The sequence below is a fragment of the Patagioenas fasciata genome, chromosome 13, assembly GCF_037038585.1.
Source record: "Patagioenas fasciata isolate bPatFas1 chromosome 13, bPatFas1.hap1, whole genome shotgun sequence".
Classification (NCBI taxonomy): Eukaryota; Metazoa; Chordata; class Aves; order Columbiformes; family Columbidae; genus Patagioenas; species Patagioenas fasciata.
This window is the reverse complement of record NC_092532.1, coordinates 12,996,228-13,012,959: the sequence shown is the minus strand read 5'-3', so window position 1 is coordinate 13,012,959 and position 16,732 is coordinate 12,996,228. Positions and strand designations below refer to the sequence as shown.

Below are 16,732 nucleotides of genomic sequence, written 5' to 3'. Positions count from 1 at the left end.
GTAAATGGTAAGAGGAGGAGCACACATCATCTCGAGCACAGAGATCGACGTTTGAGCAGAGATGTGGTGCCAGCTGGAAGTCAGAGTAATTCTTGTGGCCTAGGCCGTGTTCTCACACCTACAGACACAGCAAAGCCCAGAAACCTGTTGCACTTCTTCTGGCTGCAGCTGTAGATTCGTTACATCATCTGTCTTCTACAGACCCTGGTAGGTAAACAAGAGACTTTCAGATTAATCCGAACACAGGTCAGAGTTCTGTGTCACTGACCCCTTCGATTTGTCGGTAGGTCAGAAACAACAAATAATCTTGTAGAGAGCCTTAATTAATCAAAGTTTAGTGAAAAGAACCCAGAGGGCTCATCTTAGAGCTGCTGTGTCAGAGGTTTCCTTGATTTATTTCAGTTTATGTGCCAAGCCCCATCCTCAGGTGTTTTCGATACTCACTTTACCCAGGCAAAGTGGAAAACAAACCCCTTGTAATGAAGTCCTGCTTCATGTCTTACTCTTCAGAGGCACTAAACAAAGTTGATCATCTTCCTTATTTGTTTAGTGTCTAAGCAGGTGAGGGGTCTTTCGTCTCTGGAAAGAACTTTGTAAATGGGTGATTGCTAAGTGCTCTGGCATGCACTCATGCTCATTTGAGGTTAGTGTGACACCCCTTATCTCAGAGTTGCTCCTAATTTAAACCAGAGAACAGAATTCTTGATGGAGGAGAAAATTTGGCTCAATGGCTTCTAGCGCAACTGGCATGGGCATGAGGTTTCTTTTTTGGATTACTGTGGCTTCACATGCACAATGCTTTAAGCCTCAAATGCTAAAGATAACAAGAGGAAAACAAACAAGTTGTATTTATTAGGGGACATTGCCAAGGCTCTCAAATGTTTTTGGTTTGGTGTTTTAAAGAGAACTAGCACTGAGATTTTTGCCTGGCCAGTGTCACCTCAGCTGCTAACTGGCTGCCTTAAGCCTCGTATCAAAGTGCTTTCATGGTTATTTAACTGCAGGTGGAAGAAGAGCTACTAACTCATCCCACGTTGCTTTTTTACGCATTCACCTGGTTTTTAATATGTTAAGCTACTGTCAGATCACAGTAGTTATTGTGGCTTGGTTACTTGCATGAGATATTATATATATTGGTAACCTGAACTCATACTGCTCTTGGGCAAGTGATAATTGCCTCTCTGGTTGATTTTTACATTATTATCCCTATAATTTCTCTGCCTGTTACTTCTTAAGAATACTCTGCTCATGCACATGAGCTTTCTTTGTGTCCATAAACAGGTCTTCTTGGACTGTCCAACATTGTGTATTACTAGGTTAGGGAAATATTTGTTTTATGTGGTTCAAAAACTGGATGAGACTTTTGGAAAGGCATCCATCTCCAATTTCTCTGGGCTAGAACCTTCTCTTTGCAAAAAGTGCATTATTTTGGAATGGTTCCTGTGCACATGTTGTCTGTTTCTAATGCTATGAGTAGACACTGTCCATCTGAGAACATTACACTTCGTTCCTTCCTACGGAAACACTGCACTTTTGTGCCAAGTTTGCAGTGAGCTGCAGCCAGTAATGTGGCTTTTGAAAGTGAAATCCAAAGGGTAACAGCAGTCAGAGGAGATGGTTCGCTCTTGCACATTGTTTTCTACAGACATCCCAAGGTGTTTAACCCCATATGAGATTTACTCTGGTTACTTCTGTCTGTACTCATTGGTATTAATTGGAGTGAGAGTGGCCCAGAAGGCAGTGGTGGGATCTGGGTTTTGGCTGGTGGGTTCCACACCCAGTTTTGGTGCTGACTTAACCAAATTCTCTGTATCTTCTGTGTTCTTCATCCATTTCACAATGATTGTATCCTCTGTGCAATGCATTGGAAGGGCAGTTAATTAGCACTAACTAACCACTGGATGTTTGAGATCATTTGGAGGAGGGGGTGGCGGTGTGCCGAGTGCCGTTCCTCACCAGAACCAGTACCTGCTTCCCCAGGTGTGCGTGAGCAGCTGGTGTTTTGCAGGTGGATTGAGCTGATATGCTGCCAGGTTGGTTTGCACTGACCGGTGCATGCTGTAAAGCAAAATATCCTCTTTATCCGAGTTCACATGAGCATCCCCTTGTGGATGGCTCCTTGTAGAAGGACAGTTCTGCACACTGACGGCAGAGACAACACCAAAATGCATCAGCTGGGAGCTGTGGTGCTAAAGCAAGAGAGGAGACACTTGTTACTGGGTCTGCTGGCCTGAGCTCTCTGCTGTGATTGTCCTCATTTGTCCTCTTTCACTCTTAATTTGACGATGCTTCTTTCTGTAGCCTCTTCCCTCTTAAGCTACAGACTTCGTACTGTAAAAACTGACCCATTCCTTTGTGCCAAGGTCACAAATGGATTGGGGAGGTGTTTTTGTTTTTACAAATGGGCTTATGTCTTTTAGCAAAATAAAAAACAAATAATCCAATTAAATGCAGAGCAGAGCTGTAAATAGCAATGGCCTGGTAATTGCTGTAGCAACTTAAATGAAAGTATTACTTAGTGATTAAATGTCAACAGGTTTCATAAACAGCAAATGTCTTTAAGTTGACATGAAGAAGGCCTTTCTGGAGGTCATTGTAAATACCAGATTTATTGTGCCTCATTGGAGAATGTGCTGAAAATGGTAAGGGAAATGTCACTGTAGATCTTCAGAGTGTCTCAGTAAAACAGAAGGGTTGTTGATGCCTGGAGTAAAAAGCTTTTAACTCCTTGAACTAACTGTTGACAAACCACATTTAATACTTGGTAATGTATTAATAAAATGTTCGTTTTTCAGGTCAGACTATGATGACTGGAGACCAGCCCTGGCCAGCTTGCTTCAACCTATCCCATTTCCCAAGGAGTAAGTTTGTGCTGCTTTACTATTTACTGGGTTATTCTTGTTACTGTTGTTTTATGGTGAAATATAATGTCAAGTAAAAGCTGATGATAACAGGAGCTTTGTGCCTCTACTATTGATATAGAATCCAGAGTTGATTTTGCCTGATGCAGAGGGATGTGAAGACTTTATTGTCTTTCCCCATTTCTCTAAGATGCTCCTGAAGAGAAAAATGGTGAACTAGAGACAGGCAGACAGGAAAAGGAGGAAAACTGATGAGGAGGAGAGTAAAGTAAGAGATTTAGAGGAGGACAATGCTTTACTGGTGTCACGGAGACTCTTATCATTTGTATTTTGCATTAAATGAAGAAGCTACCCTACGGATCAGCCAAGCTCCCTCAGAAACCTATTAATGAACAGTAGTGTTTATAAAATGCAGACCTCCATGGACAAACATTACAACCTATAATTGTACAATTTGCTGGCTTATCAGATCCCCTAATGACCTGATGTCTTGAATCAGAGAGGTCTAATCTTCTGTGCCGGGTTACCTGGGCTACGGTGAGAGCTCAGAGATAGGCAGCAGAGACATCATTTACCTGAGTCAAACCGGAGTCCCGGGGGAGGTGTAAACCACACTGATGCAAAGCACTTCACAGAATGACCACTAACTGCTTTACTGATGTATGATGTTAATTAGTTGTGACCATACCTTAATTGCATTGCAATTAAAGAATTCACCTGGCTCTTGGAGGGAGCCAAAATTCTGTTTGTAATTAGGAAGCTCTATTTTAAGTCTTTTACTTAGTTTCTTCTGACCCAAAACTCCCACTGACAATTAGTCAGGGCCTTGTCTAAGACAGGACTCAGAAAAAGATACAAGATTTGTTCCAAGTTTTTGGTGGTTGGGTTGGTTGGTTTGATTTGGGGTGGGTTGCTTGGTTGGTTTGTTTTGGGTGTTGCGGTGTTTTGGTGTTTGGGTTGGTGTCTTTTTGTCTTTTTTTGGGGTTTTTTTGTGTGTGTGTTTGCCTTTGTTTGTCCCTCAATTAATGATGGAGACTTTACTTGATCTTTTGGAAAAATTATTCTGTTTGTCTTGTGGGCTGCAATTGCTTAGCAAATTCTTATTATGTGGAAAAAATGAAAAGTGATTGTTTGGGTTTTTGGGTTGTTTGGTTTTTTGTTTTGATTATTTTTTTCCTCCCTCCCTTCTCCCAAATCCTCATACTTTTCTGTTCTAAATTTTAGGGCTCTTGCACATGAGAAGTTCACAAAGTAAGTTTGTGGGGCTTGTTTGTTTTTATCAATGGGGATAATTGCTTAAAATACTTGTACTAGTCAATAATAGCAGTGGTGCATTATTCAGTATTATGTCTCCAATGTTTTTTATCTGTGAGGGGTTGTAAGCATGTTCTGTTAGCAATAAAAAGATGTCGTTTTCTTATAAATCTATGGTGATGGCAGGAGCCCAAGGACTAAAGACACTGGATGCTTATAGAATTTACAAACGAGTTTGTCACTGCACATCTCTGAAAGCTTTTCTAGGCTATTGTGAATAGACAATGTCCTTGGTAATTACTTTTAGACCTCATATTTCCTTCCTGTGGAAGCAGTTCAACTTGCTTGTCTCTAAAGTGCATGAATATATATTGTTTAAAGTGTAATCCAAGAGAAACGTGACACATGTGAGTACTGCAACCAGCAAATGCTTATTCTTGCCCTTTTAACTTTTTTGGTCTTTTTTCAGGGAGCTGAAATACGTGATTCAGAGATTTGCAGAAGACCCGAGGCAAGAAGTGAGTTTATTGCCAGTTTTACAGAGAGTATTAATTGGAGGGGTTGCAAGTATACTTGTTCAGAAGATCTCTCATTGAGTAGTTTGGTTCAAAACATGGTGTGGTTTTGCTGTGCTTAAGTCTCCTAGGGAGTAATGGCCACTCAGGCCACATGGTGTAAATGTGTTGTAACCTGCTTGTCCGAGGAGGACGTCACTTGATGTCCTTGCCAGCGAGAAAGGTTTCCCCACTCTATTGGATCTCTCAGAGTTTTTCATCTTCAGTACCAAAAAAGGGAAGCAAAATCCATGGATCCATGCAGCTTACAAAATAACAGGTTTTATTTAGCTGCATTTCAGTTGCATTGTGTGCAAATGACCGTAATTCTCATGAATTAGCAGGAGAAAGGGGGTGGGAGGTGTGTTACTGGAAGGAGTGCGGAGCTGTAGCCTCACGGTGTCTGGCTGCTCCGTACCCGCACGTGGGGCTTGTTCAACATCACCAGCCTTGGCTGAGTCACAGGGAACTTCTCATCCGCATTAACTTTTTGGTGTTGGCAGAAAGGGAAGAAAACTCCCTGAAACTGTGGATGAGGAGGCTGTGTTGTCAACATTGTTGCCCAGAACTCCTGGTTTTGTGTTTTTTTGTGAGCAGTCATCTTCCAAGTCAGATAAGAAAGATCTGCTTGGCTTAGATGGCACCAGGATTTAATCTGTCACTAGTGTTACATGCCTGAAGGAAGGAGCATGGACTTTACCTCCCTCCCACCCCAATCAAAAATTGAAATTGAACATCTGTCTCTCAAGGGGGTAAAAAAACCCCAGCTTAATTATGACTCCTGCTAAACTGTGGGACTACATAAAGTCATCTCTGCAGTGGACCACATTTAGACTAAAGGTTGCTCACTGGTGCCACTTCTGTGCAACTTCCATCTTACGTATCCCCATTGAATTTTCCTTGTGAATTTCTTTCACCCTGACTCTGGTCAAGTTTTATTACAGCAAGACTAATAGGAATTCTTAATTGTTGGAATGAGCAAGACATCAGCCCCTGCCTTTGGTATGCAGATCACATCAGTAGTACAGGCACACATGCTGGGGCGATGGGGGAAAATGGCCAAAGCTGCTCTAGATTATAGCCATTTTGTGTTTCATCTGTGTAAAGGGAATGAAAAAGGCCACACAATTAGTGTTGATACAACTTCCCTACTTATTTATACCGAAAAAAAGGATTTTGTGAGTGGAGACTTGCCTGCAGCTCTGTAGATGGGGATATTAACCATGAAATTTCCAGCGGGGTCCCTGGTTTTGCAGAACTGCTTCTTTTGGCCCAGTGTGGGAGACGCTGGTGATTGTTGGCAGGAGCTGTAACCTTCCCAATATCTTCACTTTTTGGCAGGTCCACTCCTGTTTGCTGAGCGTGCGGGCTGGCAAAGACGGCTGGTTCCAGCTCTACAGCCCCGGAGGGGTGGCGTGTGATGACGACGGAGAGCTGTTTGCCAGTATGGTACGTGTCTGCAATAATGTGAGTTTAGTGACTTCTTCACAGTAAGTAGCTAATGCGTCGTTTACTGTAAGAAGATTTACTTGCTTTTGTCAAAAAATTATCAAAATCATGGTTCTGTAGACCACAAATGAAATCTAAGTGTTATTATCATTGAACTTCCTTGCAGTCACAATTTGGTTATCGTGTTAGTTTTCTCTTTTTGAACTTTGGTGTGTTTTTTCACTGATGATGTAATGCACAGACCCATGCATAATATATGTGTGTGCATATGTATGTATTTTTGTATTTATGTGTCGATGTGCCTGTATAAACAGCTCTCTCAAAGAATATGGAACACTGGCAGGGGAGACAGACCATTCTGCACATCCACACCTGTATTTTCATTTATAGGCACCCCTGGAATTCAGAACAATAGTAACATTGAACTAATCAAAGGATGGATAGATAGGTAGGTAGGTAGATAGATAGATAGATAGATAGATAGATAGATAGATAGATAGATAGATAGAAAGGAAAATGTGTTAGCCATTTCTCTGCCCAGTTACATTGTTGTGGGGAGGTGTAATTAGAAACCACCATTCCATGTCTTGCAGTTATGTTACGCTTAGAAGGACTAAACAGAAAAAAGCAGGTTTAATCAGTGATGCACTGCCTTCCTGTGCAACCTGGCTCAAGTCACGTAGGTCTCGCTGTGTCTTAATGCTCCATATAGCAAGTAAGACAGAAATTATATTATGTCCTTTCCCTGGTAAAGGCAACAACATTTGGTGAAGCTGACTGTTGGGTATAGAGGGAAGAAACAGGCAGGGGGATCTACATGTTGTGTATCTCCCACATGCCAAAAATTTTGGGACATAAAGAACATGCATGTCTGTCTGTACTCTTAACTTAAAACCGGGTAGATCAGGTAACTTTTGAAACCAATAATGGACAAAGACTGTTCACAAAAGGTTTAGTCCCTCTTCACTGATTCTGTATCTTTTTATGTTTGAAAAGAAAGCTTCTTCAGAACTGTGGGTTTTTCCTTGAGATCTTTTGTGGTCCATTATATTTATGAGCATCAGAAGATGGCATGCATGAGAAAGCACAATGCAATCACATATTAATATGCACCACCCTGTGCCCTTTGCAAGGATGTTGATAAATACTTCAAGAGCTGCTAACGACTAACCATAAAGTTTGAAAAACATCCTGTTCTGAGCTGGACCATACATTAGTGTTAGCGGCAGTTTATTTTTTCGCTCAAATTAACCTCCAAAAAAGCTTAAAGATAACCGCATGAAATGAAATCCTTTTTGGCTTGAAGCTTACTGTTTTTAAAGGCCACCTGAGCTGATGGATACTTAAGGAAAAACTATTTTGTTTTTTTTTTTTTTTTGCTAAAGGCCTTGCTGGTAGTGAAGCCATGAGGAAAAGAATTGCGTGGTAGTGCATGATCCACAAAGAACTGACCCCATCGTGGCATGGTTGTGATATTTTCAACAGTACTGAACATAGTCCAGGCCATACCATGAGCCAGGGGGACCACAAGACCTATTTACACACTTATTGTAGAGTAGTACTGATGCTGAGTCTACATAATGGAGCTCTTACTGCTCCAGGTCATTGGAAACTATGAATTCTCACATAGTGCTCTGCCAGCAATCTGGTGCATCAGCCGTCTGGGCCATCAAATAAGACTTTCATCTGGGAACCCAAAATTCTCTGCAGCTAATCTCTAGGGCTTTTAAATGGGAAAGATTATTGCCAACCTCTTTTATGAGAAGAGACTCTCATATTTGATTTGTACAAGTGGTTTTCCATTTCCACCATAAGTATTACTATGTGATATCACCTGATGCTTTCTGGAGCTAGGGGAGCATCTGCAGGACATTTCTGTCAGCTAGTGGACTCAAAGGATCTTACTAAGACAGAGTTCTCAACATTTCTTTCCTTTCAGGGAAAACTGAGCAAAAGGGAAAGCAAAATAATGACCCAAGAGCATGAAAGCACATGAAGTCATCTCCGATTTAGGGCTCAGGACTGCTGGATTTTCTTAAGGCATTCCTTCCTTTCCCAGTCAGCTCCTGATGGTTCATTCTGAACGGGGGATTTTGCCCATCACCAGCCCTTAACCGAGGCTCATGCTCAGCCAGCAGATTGCCAGCACCACCGTCTTTCACCTCCACGTCCAGCCCACACAGCCCTCGCTCGCCAGCTGGTGTTTCCAGAGAAACCAAACCGCAAACAGATGCGAGAGCAAAACCTCCGGTGGTTCCCCTGGGGCTGGGGGTGATGGCACAGCTGCTCTGCTGTTTTTGGGAGCCTGTGTCAGATCAGGCCCCCGGGCTGTCAGCTGAGATCCTTTAGGGACAAAAACCACCCCATCCCTCAGATCTCACTGGGCATCACCTTTTTCAAAAAGCCACTTTCTTTAGGTTTGTTGCAGGTACTTACATTTGACTTCGTAACAACATCCCTTCCAGAGGTATATGTGTTTCTTAGGCTTACACCTCTAATTTTACCTCTGTTTCTCAAATAGGTTCATATTTTAATGGGATCCTGCTATAAAACAAAGAAGTTCCTGCTTTCACTGGCCGAAAATAAATTAGGACCTTGCATGCTACTGGCTTTGAGGGGTAACCAGACGATGGTGGAGGTAAGCCTTAAACATACATAGTCATATAGATTTACATGCAGTGTCCAGATTCGATTTCACACCGCCGTTCCCAGAATTAGATCTAGTGGAAACAGAGAAGCCAAGTTCAGGTTTGTGTCGTATCAAACACCAGCAGTTGTGTTTGTCTTGATTAAGTGGAACAGAATATTGTTGTTCTGCAGATATGAGTGTGAGTTACATGAAAAGTGGGTGCAAGAATTTTTGGAGAGAAATTATTTGCTATAATTCAGTTGGAGAGGCTATGATGGGAAATAAATGACTGTGATAGTATAGTCTGTGGCAAGGCGTCAGAATTCAGAACCACAAGGTTTTTCCATTACTAGAAATATATGGTGAGGGGTCAGAACTCAGAACCACGAGGTTTTTCCATGACTAACTGCATGGTGCTTGTCTTGCCACCTGCACAATGAGCAGTGAGTGCACAAGTAGTGCATTTACAAAACCTTGTTTACTTGCATTAATATAGGTTTTTTGTGCATATGATAGGTTATTTTTGTTGCACTAGTAGTTTATATGTATTTTTCTGGGTTTCTTCAGTGAAATTTCTTGATAAATGTCATTGTATATTTTAAATGGAAATTGACGGTGGCTAAATAGGAATTGGAATATAATGGTCCTTGATATTTTTAATTAAAGATAATTAAAATGATGGAGGAAAGAAAATCTTTGCATTTGAATTGCAATGGCATGAATGTGGCATAAAGCAGTCTTCTCAGTCAGAAGGAATGAGCACTAATGGAAAACAGGACAGACAGTCTGACTTTCAGAGTTAATTCTTTACGAAGAAAAAGTTGGTTTCTTGTATTGGGAGGTCAGTAAATGTTACTAAGATTCTCTAATCTAGCCTGCACAATGTATGGTCTAAAAATTTACCAGGTAATTTAAACCGGCGTGCCCAGTGTAATTAATATATTTGGAAGAAATTGAATGCAAGCACTGCAGTGACCACTCTTCTTTCTTTCTGCTGCTAGATTTTGTGTTTGATGCTGGAATACAACATCATTGATAATAATGACACCCAGCTCCAGATCATCTCTACCCTGGAAAGCACAGACGTGGGAAAGAGAATGTATGAACAGCTGTGTGACAGGCAGAGGGAGTTAAAAGAGCTGGTATGTCGCCCTGCACGCGGGATTGCCATAGCACATTGTGGTCTGTACGCTCCAGAAATGGAGGTACAAAAGAAGGGCAAGCGGGGTGTGAAATTCCCGGTTAACAACAGGATGGGAGCAGTATTTGGAAGATTTTCCTGTGAATATATATCCTGTGTGATATTTACTGATGTGTCTAATCCCATACTATGTTTGTGAATGGTATTCAATAACCTGCTTAGAATCTGTGTGGAAGAACAAAGGTGAAAGCCTGCTGTCTTAAGATCTTACAAGTCAGCTTGTCAAATTCTGCCACCTTTTGACATATGAGTAGCAAATGGTTCTAGTGCTGGCCAGCATTGCTTAATGCTTTGACACTCACAACATTTCACTGAGGTGGTCTTTAGGTCTAGTTCTCAGAGCTTGTGCCTTTTTCCTGATTTCAAAGACAGAATCTACGGATTGAAGATAGTTTCGCTCTTATTAGCACTTTTTCACCTATGCAAACATACCCACAATGTTCCTCTTCCTTCTTTCACATTTATATTTATCTACCTTAACCCCTGCTCCCAGCCTGAAAAGTATATGCTTTTTTTGAAGTCAAACAAATGACTTTATCAGCTGCGCAGTCTCGCCCCCTTTGCCAGTTTAGTCCAGCATTTTAAGGCTGTTTCCTTTAAAGTGAAAGTAGCCGAATAACGGCGGGCTAAATCGGACAGAACGCTGACCCATGGCACGAAGACCATTAGCTGCGGTCAGCGGACGTCCCCTGGGTAGCAGCAGGGCTGCATGTAGCACACCAAAAAAATCTGTCAGTGCAGAAAAAGCAGGGAAGAGGTGGAAGGGCTGGCAGGGAGCTTTGAAATAGGAGCAGGGTTTGTTCTACTGAAGAGCTCGCTGTACTTCGGTTGGGCTGAAATGTAGAATGGCAACTTGCTTAACCAAAGTATCTTCTCTCTTACAGCAAAGGAAAGGTGGTCCCACAAGGTTAACACTGCCCTCCAAATCCACAGTAAGTTAATAATATCGATAGGAAAACAAGCTTTATCTTTCCTGTTTAAACACTTGATGTATGTTTGCCATGTGGCACAGTGGTTTTGGTCAGTCGAGAGGGGAGCCATTCCACTTGCTCTGTCAACACAACTGGAGTTCACACAAGTAAGGGCACATTTCTGCTCTTGGGTTTGTGCAGCAGTTTCTAAAGCCGGTACAAGCATCAGGCATTCGGTTTATGGTGCTCAGATTTGGAATTTACAGTAGATCTAATGGTAGATTTCGGGACAGAATTTTGCATTAAAAAAGCAGACTTCACAATATCCCATTTCTGGATCTTAGACATAAAAGTCTCAGAGAGACCCATGACTGTTTCACTTAAGTCTAGCGTAAACCTGACCTCACCTAGCTGAGGCCAGGTAATGGTCCTGAACACAGTTTGGATCTAGAACTTGCAGTGGAATCTTCATTAAGTTAAAAGGCCCATCTGCGACATTTGTTGTTTCGCTGAAGCCTTTGTGTCTCATAAGGATACATGCAAAGAAAATTTTTGTCCTAATGTCTGGGCGCATTTTTCCCAGGGTGTGTGAAGCAACACTGCCACAAGAGCACAGCTGCTCGCCAAACACACAGAAACTTCTCTGTGTGGTTCTCTATTTCTGTAAACAAGTGGTGTCATTGTGCAACTCTTGCTGGTTAACAGCATCAGTGACACCGCTGCAGATGGTTGCAGGCTGAGGAGTCAATAATGTGTCTTATCAATCTGGTGTCTGCTTTCAGGATGCGGACCTGGCCCGCTTGCTAAGCTCGGGATCTTTTGGAAATTTGGAAAACCTCAGCCTGGCCTTTACCAACGTGACAAGTGCTTGTGCTGAGCACCTCATTAAACTGCCTTCACTCAAGCAGCTCAACCTGTGGTCAACTCAGGTAAGTGGTTTGCAAACTGGAACTCAGAACAGGAACCGGTGCTGACTAATTCTGAAATTTCACATTACGTCAGCACGAGAAGAGTGTGTGAAGAAGCTTGCTTAGAATGAGTTTGTCCTCATGCTATTTTTACAGGGCTTTTCTATGGTCTACCTCATCTTGGAGGCTGATTTTTCTTTTTTCCTTTTTTAAAATTTTTTTAAATTAATTTTATCTCAGTTATAACAGGGTTCTGTTATCTGGGGTTTAATGTTCCTGTTAGGCATTGTTGACAGTGTGTACTTTACAGTACACGTGCTGCTGGTCATCTGAGAAGCACTTATGATTTCACACATTTAGGATGAAAAAAAATGATGCTGTGCAGCTCGTCTGATCAAGCAAAATGCAGAGTCTGTGCAGTGTAGGCACTGAATTGCCCTGAATGCTGATCAACCAGAATGTCTTTGAAAACAACAGCAACAAAAAGAAACTCAAAGAATTAATAAACAGGAGGGAACTATAATATCATGAGAATGTGGTGATTTTGTAAGCAAAAAGAGGCCAAGTTAACTGAATAAATTATTCAGCTAATAATTGAAAGAGCTTTTAGAATTAATTTTTTCTTCCACGTTTCCCTGCTGGTTTTTGTCTCCGATGTTCTTCACTGAATAGGGTTTCCCCGTTTTCTGTTAGCACTTGTTGGCAGTGCTTGCTGAAAACATTATTATTCTCAGGGCAACGACAAAGAGCAGCTTCTTATTATTTTTTCGCTCAAATGTCATGTAACTACCTTGTTTTCATGCTACTTTTGTACCCCAGAAATTTCCTCTTTTTGTGTGAATATGAGATGAATCTGATTGCTTGCTAGTTTTAAGACTGTCTTGTATCTCCTCTAGATTTGTCCTAACAATGTAACTTTTGGAATTTAAAACTTTGATGCTTATTGCTCAAAGTGAGTTTGATTTCACTGGAAAAAGAGCCTGCTTTTTCTACAATTTTTTTTTTAAATGAGTTTAGATTCCATTTTGTTTTTGCAATACCCTGGTTGCCATTAATCTAGAATTTAGAAACACCAGAAACCAAGTGGGCCAATGGAACAATTTCCAATCAATAGTACATTGTTCTTGAGACCAAAATAGCTAATTAATACCATTTGCATTATGCTTTTTCTTTTAGTGATGTGGTTGAGAACTGGCTGAGACTGCCATAACCGTCTTGTATAGCCTGGGTAGGAGCTCTCTCATGCAAAGTCCAGACTTCAAAAGCACTTTTCTAATTAAACGATGGCCTGTGGTTAAGTGCACACAAGTCACTTAATTTTTCTCTTCCCCATCTGCAAAATAGGGATAAAACTATTTGCTTTCTTTCGTCTCATTTGAGATTGCGGTGAACAATCAGAGCGTGGCTCCGAGAGCTCATCTGCAAACTTGGGTTCAATGTGCCCTGTTTGCGCTTGCGCCTGATGTTCGTGCACTGGTTGAAAATAACTTTGCTTGTGCCCCCGCAGTTCGGAGACGCCGGGTTGCGGCTTCTGTCCGAACACCTCACGATGCTGCAAGTGCTCAACCTGTGCGAGACGCCCGTCACGGATGCGGGACTGCTGGCGCTTAGTTGTAAGTCACCCACATAGGCTATGGAGTAAAATTCTATGGGTTTAGAGGAATTTGCGTGAGTTCAGACAAAGATCGATTTCTTTGCTATCGCAGTGGCGCTTCCGCCGGGATTTAGGACAGGGCCTGGTTGTGTTCGGGTTTAAGCTTTGCTCCTCTATGGCTGCTCAGCTGCAGGCGGGGCTCACGGGACGGTGATCTGAGCCTGATGACTCTTCATGGCCCTGTGTGGGCTTTGTTGTCCCAGGCTGTGCTCTGGCTTCTTGGCTCCATCTCACATGGCAACCTGTTGCCCTGGGGCTTCCCAGCTTTTTCCACACACCCTCCTGTGTGTGTCCCCTCTGCGTGGGGGTCTGACTTTTTACTGCAGGAGGGGAAGACTGCATGGCCACGGAGCGACTTATTAGCGAGTTTAGCAACCATGCGCAGCAGGTTTCATACCCTCTCTGGTGTGTTCTTTTTTCCCTTCTTTTTTTGGGGAGGTGAAACTCTCACTATTCTTAATTTAAACAAGGCAAGGCAGAGCAGGGACATCTGAGCAGTGTTCGGGATTCCCCTGTGCGCTGAGAGCTGCTCCACATGCCAAAGTGAGACCCGTTCCCACATCCAACAGTGTATTATAGACCTTGCCTGTTGGGTTTAAAGGGCTACTTTAATAGGCTTGATCCTACACAGACGTGCCAGGCGGGCCAGTAGTTATGGCTCATCTTAGGAAACTATTCTGCTAAGTACTGGAGCCCAGAATGGAAATGCGGGGGGAGGAGAGAGGGAGGGCTTGCCGGATCAGCACGGCCCCTGCGTGGCCCAAGCAGAGCACTGAGAACAGGCACTGCTCAGAATAACGTGCAGGAAACTGATAATAAGAAGTTGCCTGAACTCCTTTGAAGTTTGCAGACTTAAGCATATGCTTAATGGCCCTTCCTAAATAGGGACTTTTTCCTGGATGCGGGCCCAAACAGCTGTTTATCCATTCGTACTTCTATATTTTACACTATTCAGCTCTTTCCTGAGAGTACTGCACATAGTTGTGTTGTGTTTATGCTTTGGCCTACTGTAAGCCAGATATGTTAAGAAAATGTAATGTGATCGTAAATATCTGTATGTGTATTTTCTTTTTTAGCCATGAAGAGCCTGTGTAGTTTAAATATGAACAGCACCAAACTTTCAGCCGATACCTACGAAGATCTCAAGGTATTTCTGAATTGCATCTACTAAAGATGAGAAGTAGCTGGCCCAGGAGGATTTGTAGATCTAGCAGGTGTATGGTGGTAGTGCCCAGCACAGAGAACTGGCCCCATGGAGTGGGCAGCAGGAAAGTCTTTTGAAGAGAGTGAAGTAGAGTGTTTAGGGGAAGTGATGACTGAAAACAGCATTCTGAGGTTGCTGGCTTTGATGGACTCAGGAAACACTTAATATGCTGAATGGATGAGTATGAGATGGAATCAGAAACTGGATCTTTCTGCCAGTGCTGTCAACAGTAGAAGTTTCAGAAATAGGGGTATATTGGTTGTTTCTGATGAGAATAGACAGGTGTCCTGTACTGTTAACAGGACCAAAAGTAATGTGGGTGAAGAGCGTTATGGAACTTTGATCCAGAACGCAAAGGGAGAATTAAAAGCATTGAGAAAGGTGCAAGTTTATCTTGACTCCGCTTGAACTAGAACTGAGCTTTAAACAGAAACACCTGCACAAATGCCCAGTTCCCGAGTTTGACATGTGAGATGTCTGGTGTTACCGTTCGTATGGTGAATTCGGCACCACTTTGGCAAAATGGTGTAAAGATCTAGAATGTAGCCGTGGGAGGGGAATGGCCCCAGGTGGTTTCACACAAAGACTGCCCGAGAGGCACTGGCTTTCGTGACTTCATGTGGACTTTGTCTTCACTCTGGTGTTGCATGAGTCACGTCTCCCAGAGTCTCGCTTTATAAACCCAAGCCCTCAAGATGAAACTCCACTTAATGTTGTCCTGTGTGTTGAAACCTTAGATTGTGCCGGATTTACTCAAAAAGGTCACAACCTTTGGTTGAGTTTCGAACTTGAGGCAAGTCCTGAAACTGCTCTGCTTTCAAAATTCACTGCAAACCTACATTTTAGGTTCTGGCTGTGGAGCCAGGGCTCCCCCAGGGCCGTAGTTGCAGCACTGTGAGCATGCAAGTTTTCAAAACTGGTGTCACAATTGCATATGTAAAGAAGTCCTCGGAATTAACAGCTGGCTCGCAGATGGGTTCACACAATGGAGCTTGTATCAGGCCCCAAGCATTTACAGACAGTCAAGGTCAGTGCTGTATTTGACCCAGGGCTCTGTAATGGAGTCTATCGAAAGCCTCCTCCAGTCCCACTGCTGCTTCTGAGCCCCTTTGCCATGAGCTCCAGACCAAAACTCATTTTCCTAACCAGTTCCCTCTGCTCTGGTATTGCATTAACAGTCCTGAGCGGCGACACGAGACAGTGACTTGCCAGGGCAAACAGCAAAACTGGCTGTGAGCGCAGTCATGATGATTGCGGAGAATTAAAAGATCTGGGAAAGGAGGTGCGCGTCACTTTTCCCCCTCTTGCCTCTTTCATTGAGATTTATCTTAGTGACCTTTTTTTTAGAGCTCTGTGTGTGTGTGTGTGTGAGTGTGTGAGTGTGTGTGTTCGAAGGGAGGGTAATAGTTTCTCTGCCCGGAGCACATGGTTGTAGGTCTGTTGAGAACAGCTCAGACTTCAAAGAATGTATTTTTGATACAAATCTTTCCTTCTTCTGCTCTTGGTCTGCGAGAGGGTTTGGGGCACAAGCCAGTGATGACATTTCCTCTCCGCTCCATCCCCCACCCCACTAACCACGCTTGCACACACACGGACACCCACATATGTACCAGGCAGGCTGAACCAGACAATAAATAAACACCCACCACTGAAGTCATTATTGCCTAACTGAAAAATTATTTGCTGGCAGTGTCTGTAGGATTATGACTTGCTCTTATCAAAATATGTGTGCACATAAATCAAGGAATGAGGTAATAATGACTCCTAGAAACTTCCAACTCCTCAATTATGCCCTAGCCTAATTAAACGTGTTTATTTGTTTTGAGAGAATTAGCCGTACAATTATGGTCAGCGAGCATGGAAATGGGATTGACAAGCAGGAACAGAGCAAACAGCCGATTCCTGTCTGCCTCGTGCAGGGTAATTCAGGAACAATATGTCCAAATGCAGCAGAGTTATGGAAAGGAGGCCACAAAGACACCAAAAGATGCTAACGCTCTCCAAAACTTTTTTAATATGTGGAGGGAAGAATCAAGCGGTGACTTGGTGTACGGCTGAAGATGGAACGTGTGGCTGGCTGCTGCATGTTGAGCCCACGGCTTTTGCG

At 42.8% G+C, this 16,732-nt stretch overlaps 1 protein-coding gene across 2 annotated transcripts in view; it reads left to right on the top strand.

Annotated features, from left to right (window-relative positions):
* CMIP (c-Maf inducing protein) overlaps positions 1-16,732 on the top strand; it is a 131,448-nt gene that overhangs the window by 112,421 nt on the left and 2,295 nt on the right. Inside the window, exons 11-20 of one of the 2 annotated variants that reach the window (XM_065848373.2) lie at positions 2,796-2,861; positions 4,086-4,112; positions 4,585-4,633; positions 6,011-6,136; positions 8,640-8,756; positions 9,749-9,889; positions 10,833-10,880; positions 11,642-11,788; positions 13,275-13,380; positions 14,498-14,568. In XM_065848373.2, the coding sequence (XP_065704445.1) occupies positions 2,796-2,861; positions 4,086-4,112; positions 4,585-4,633; positions 6,011-6,136; positions 8,640-8,756; positions 9,749-9,889; positions 10,833-10,880; positions 11,642-11,788; positions 13,275-13,380; positions 14,498-14,568 (898 nt within the window). The remainder of the gene's footprint in view (positions 1-2,795; positions 2,862-4,085; positions 4,113-4,584; positions 4,634-6,010; positions 6,137-8,639; positions 8,757-9,748; positions 9,890-10,832; positions 10,881-11,641; positions 11,789-13,274; positions 13,381-14,497; positions 14,569-16,732) is intronic. The other variant, XM_065848374.2, reaches the window with a different exon arrangement.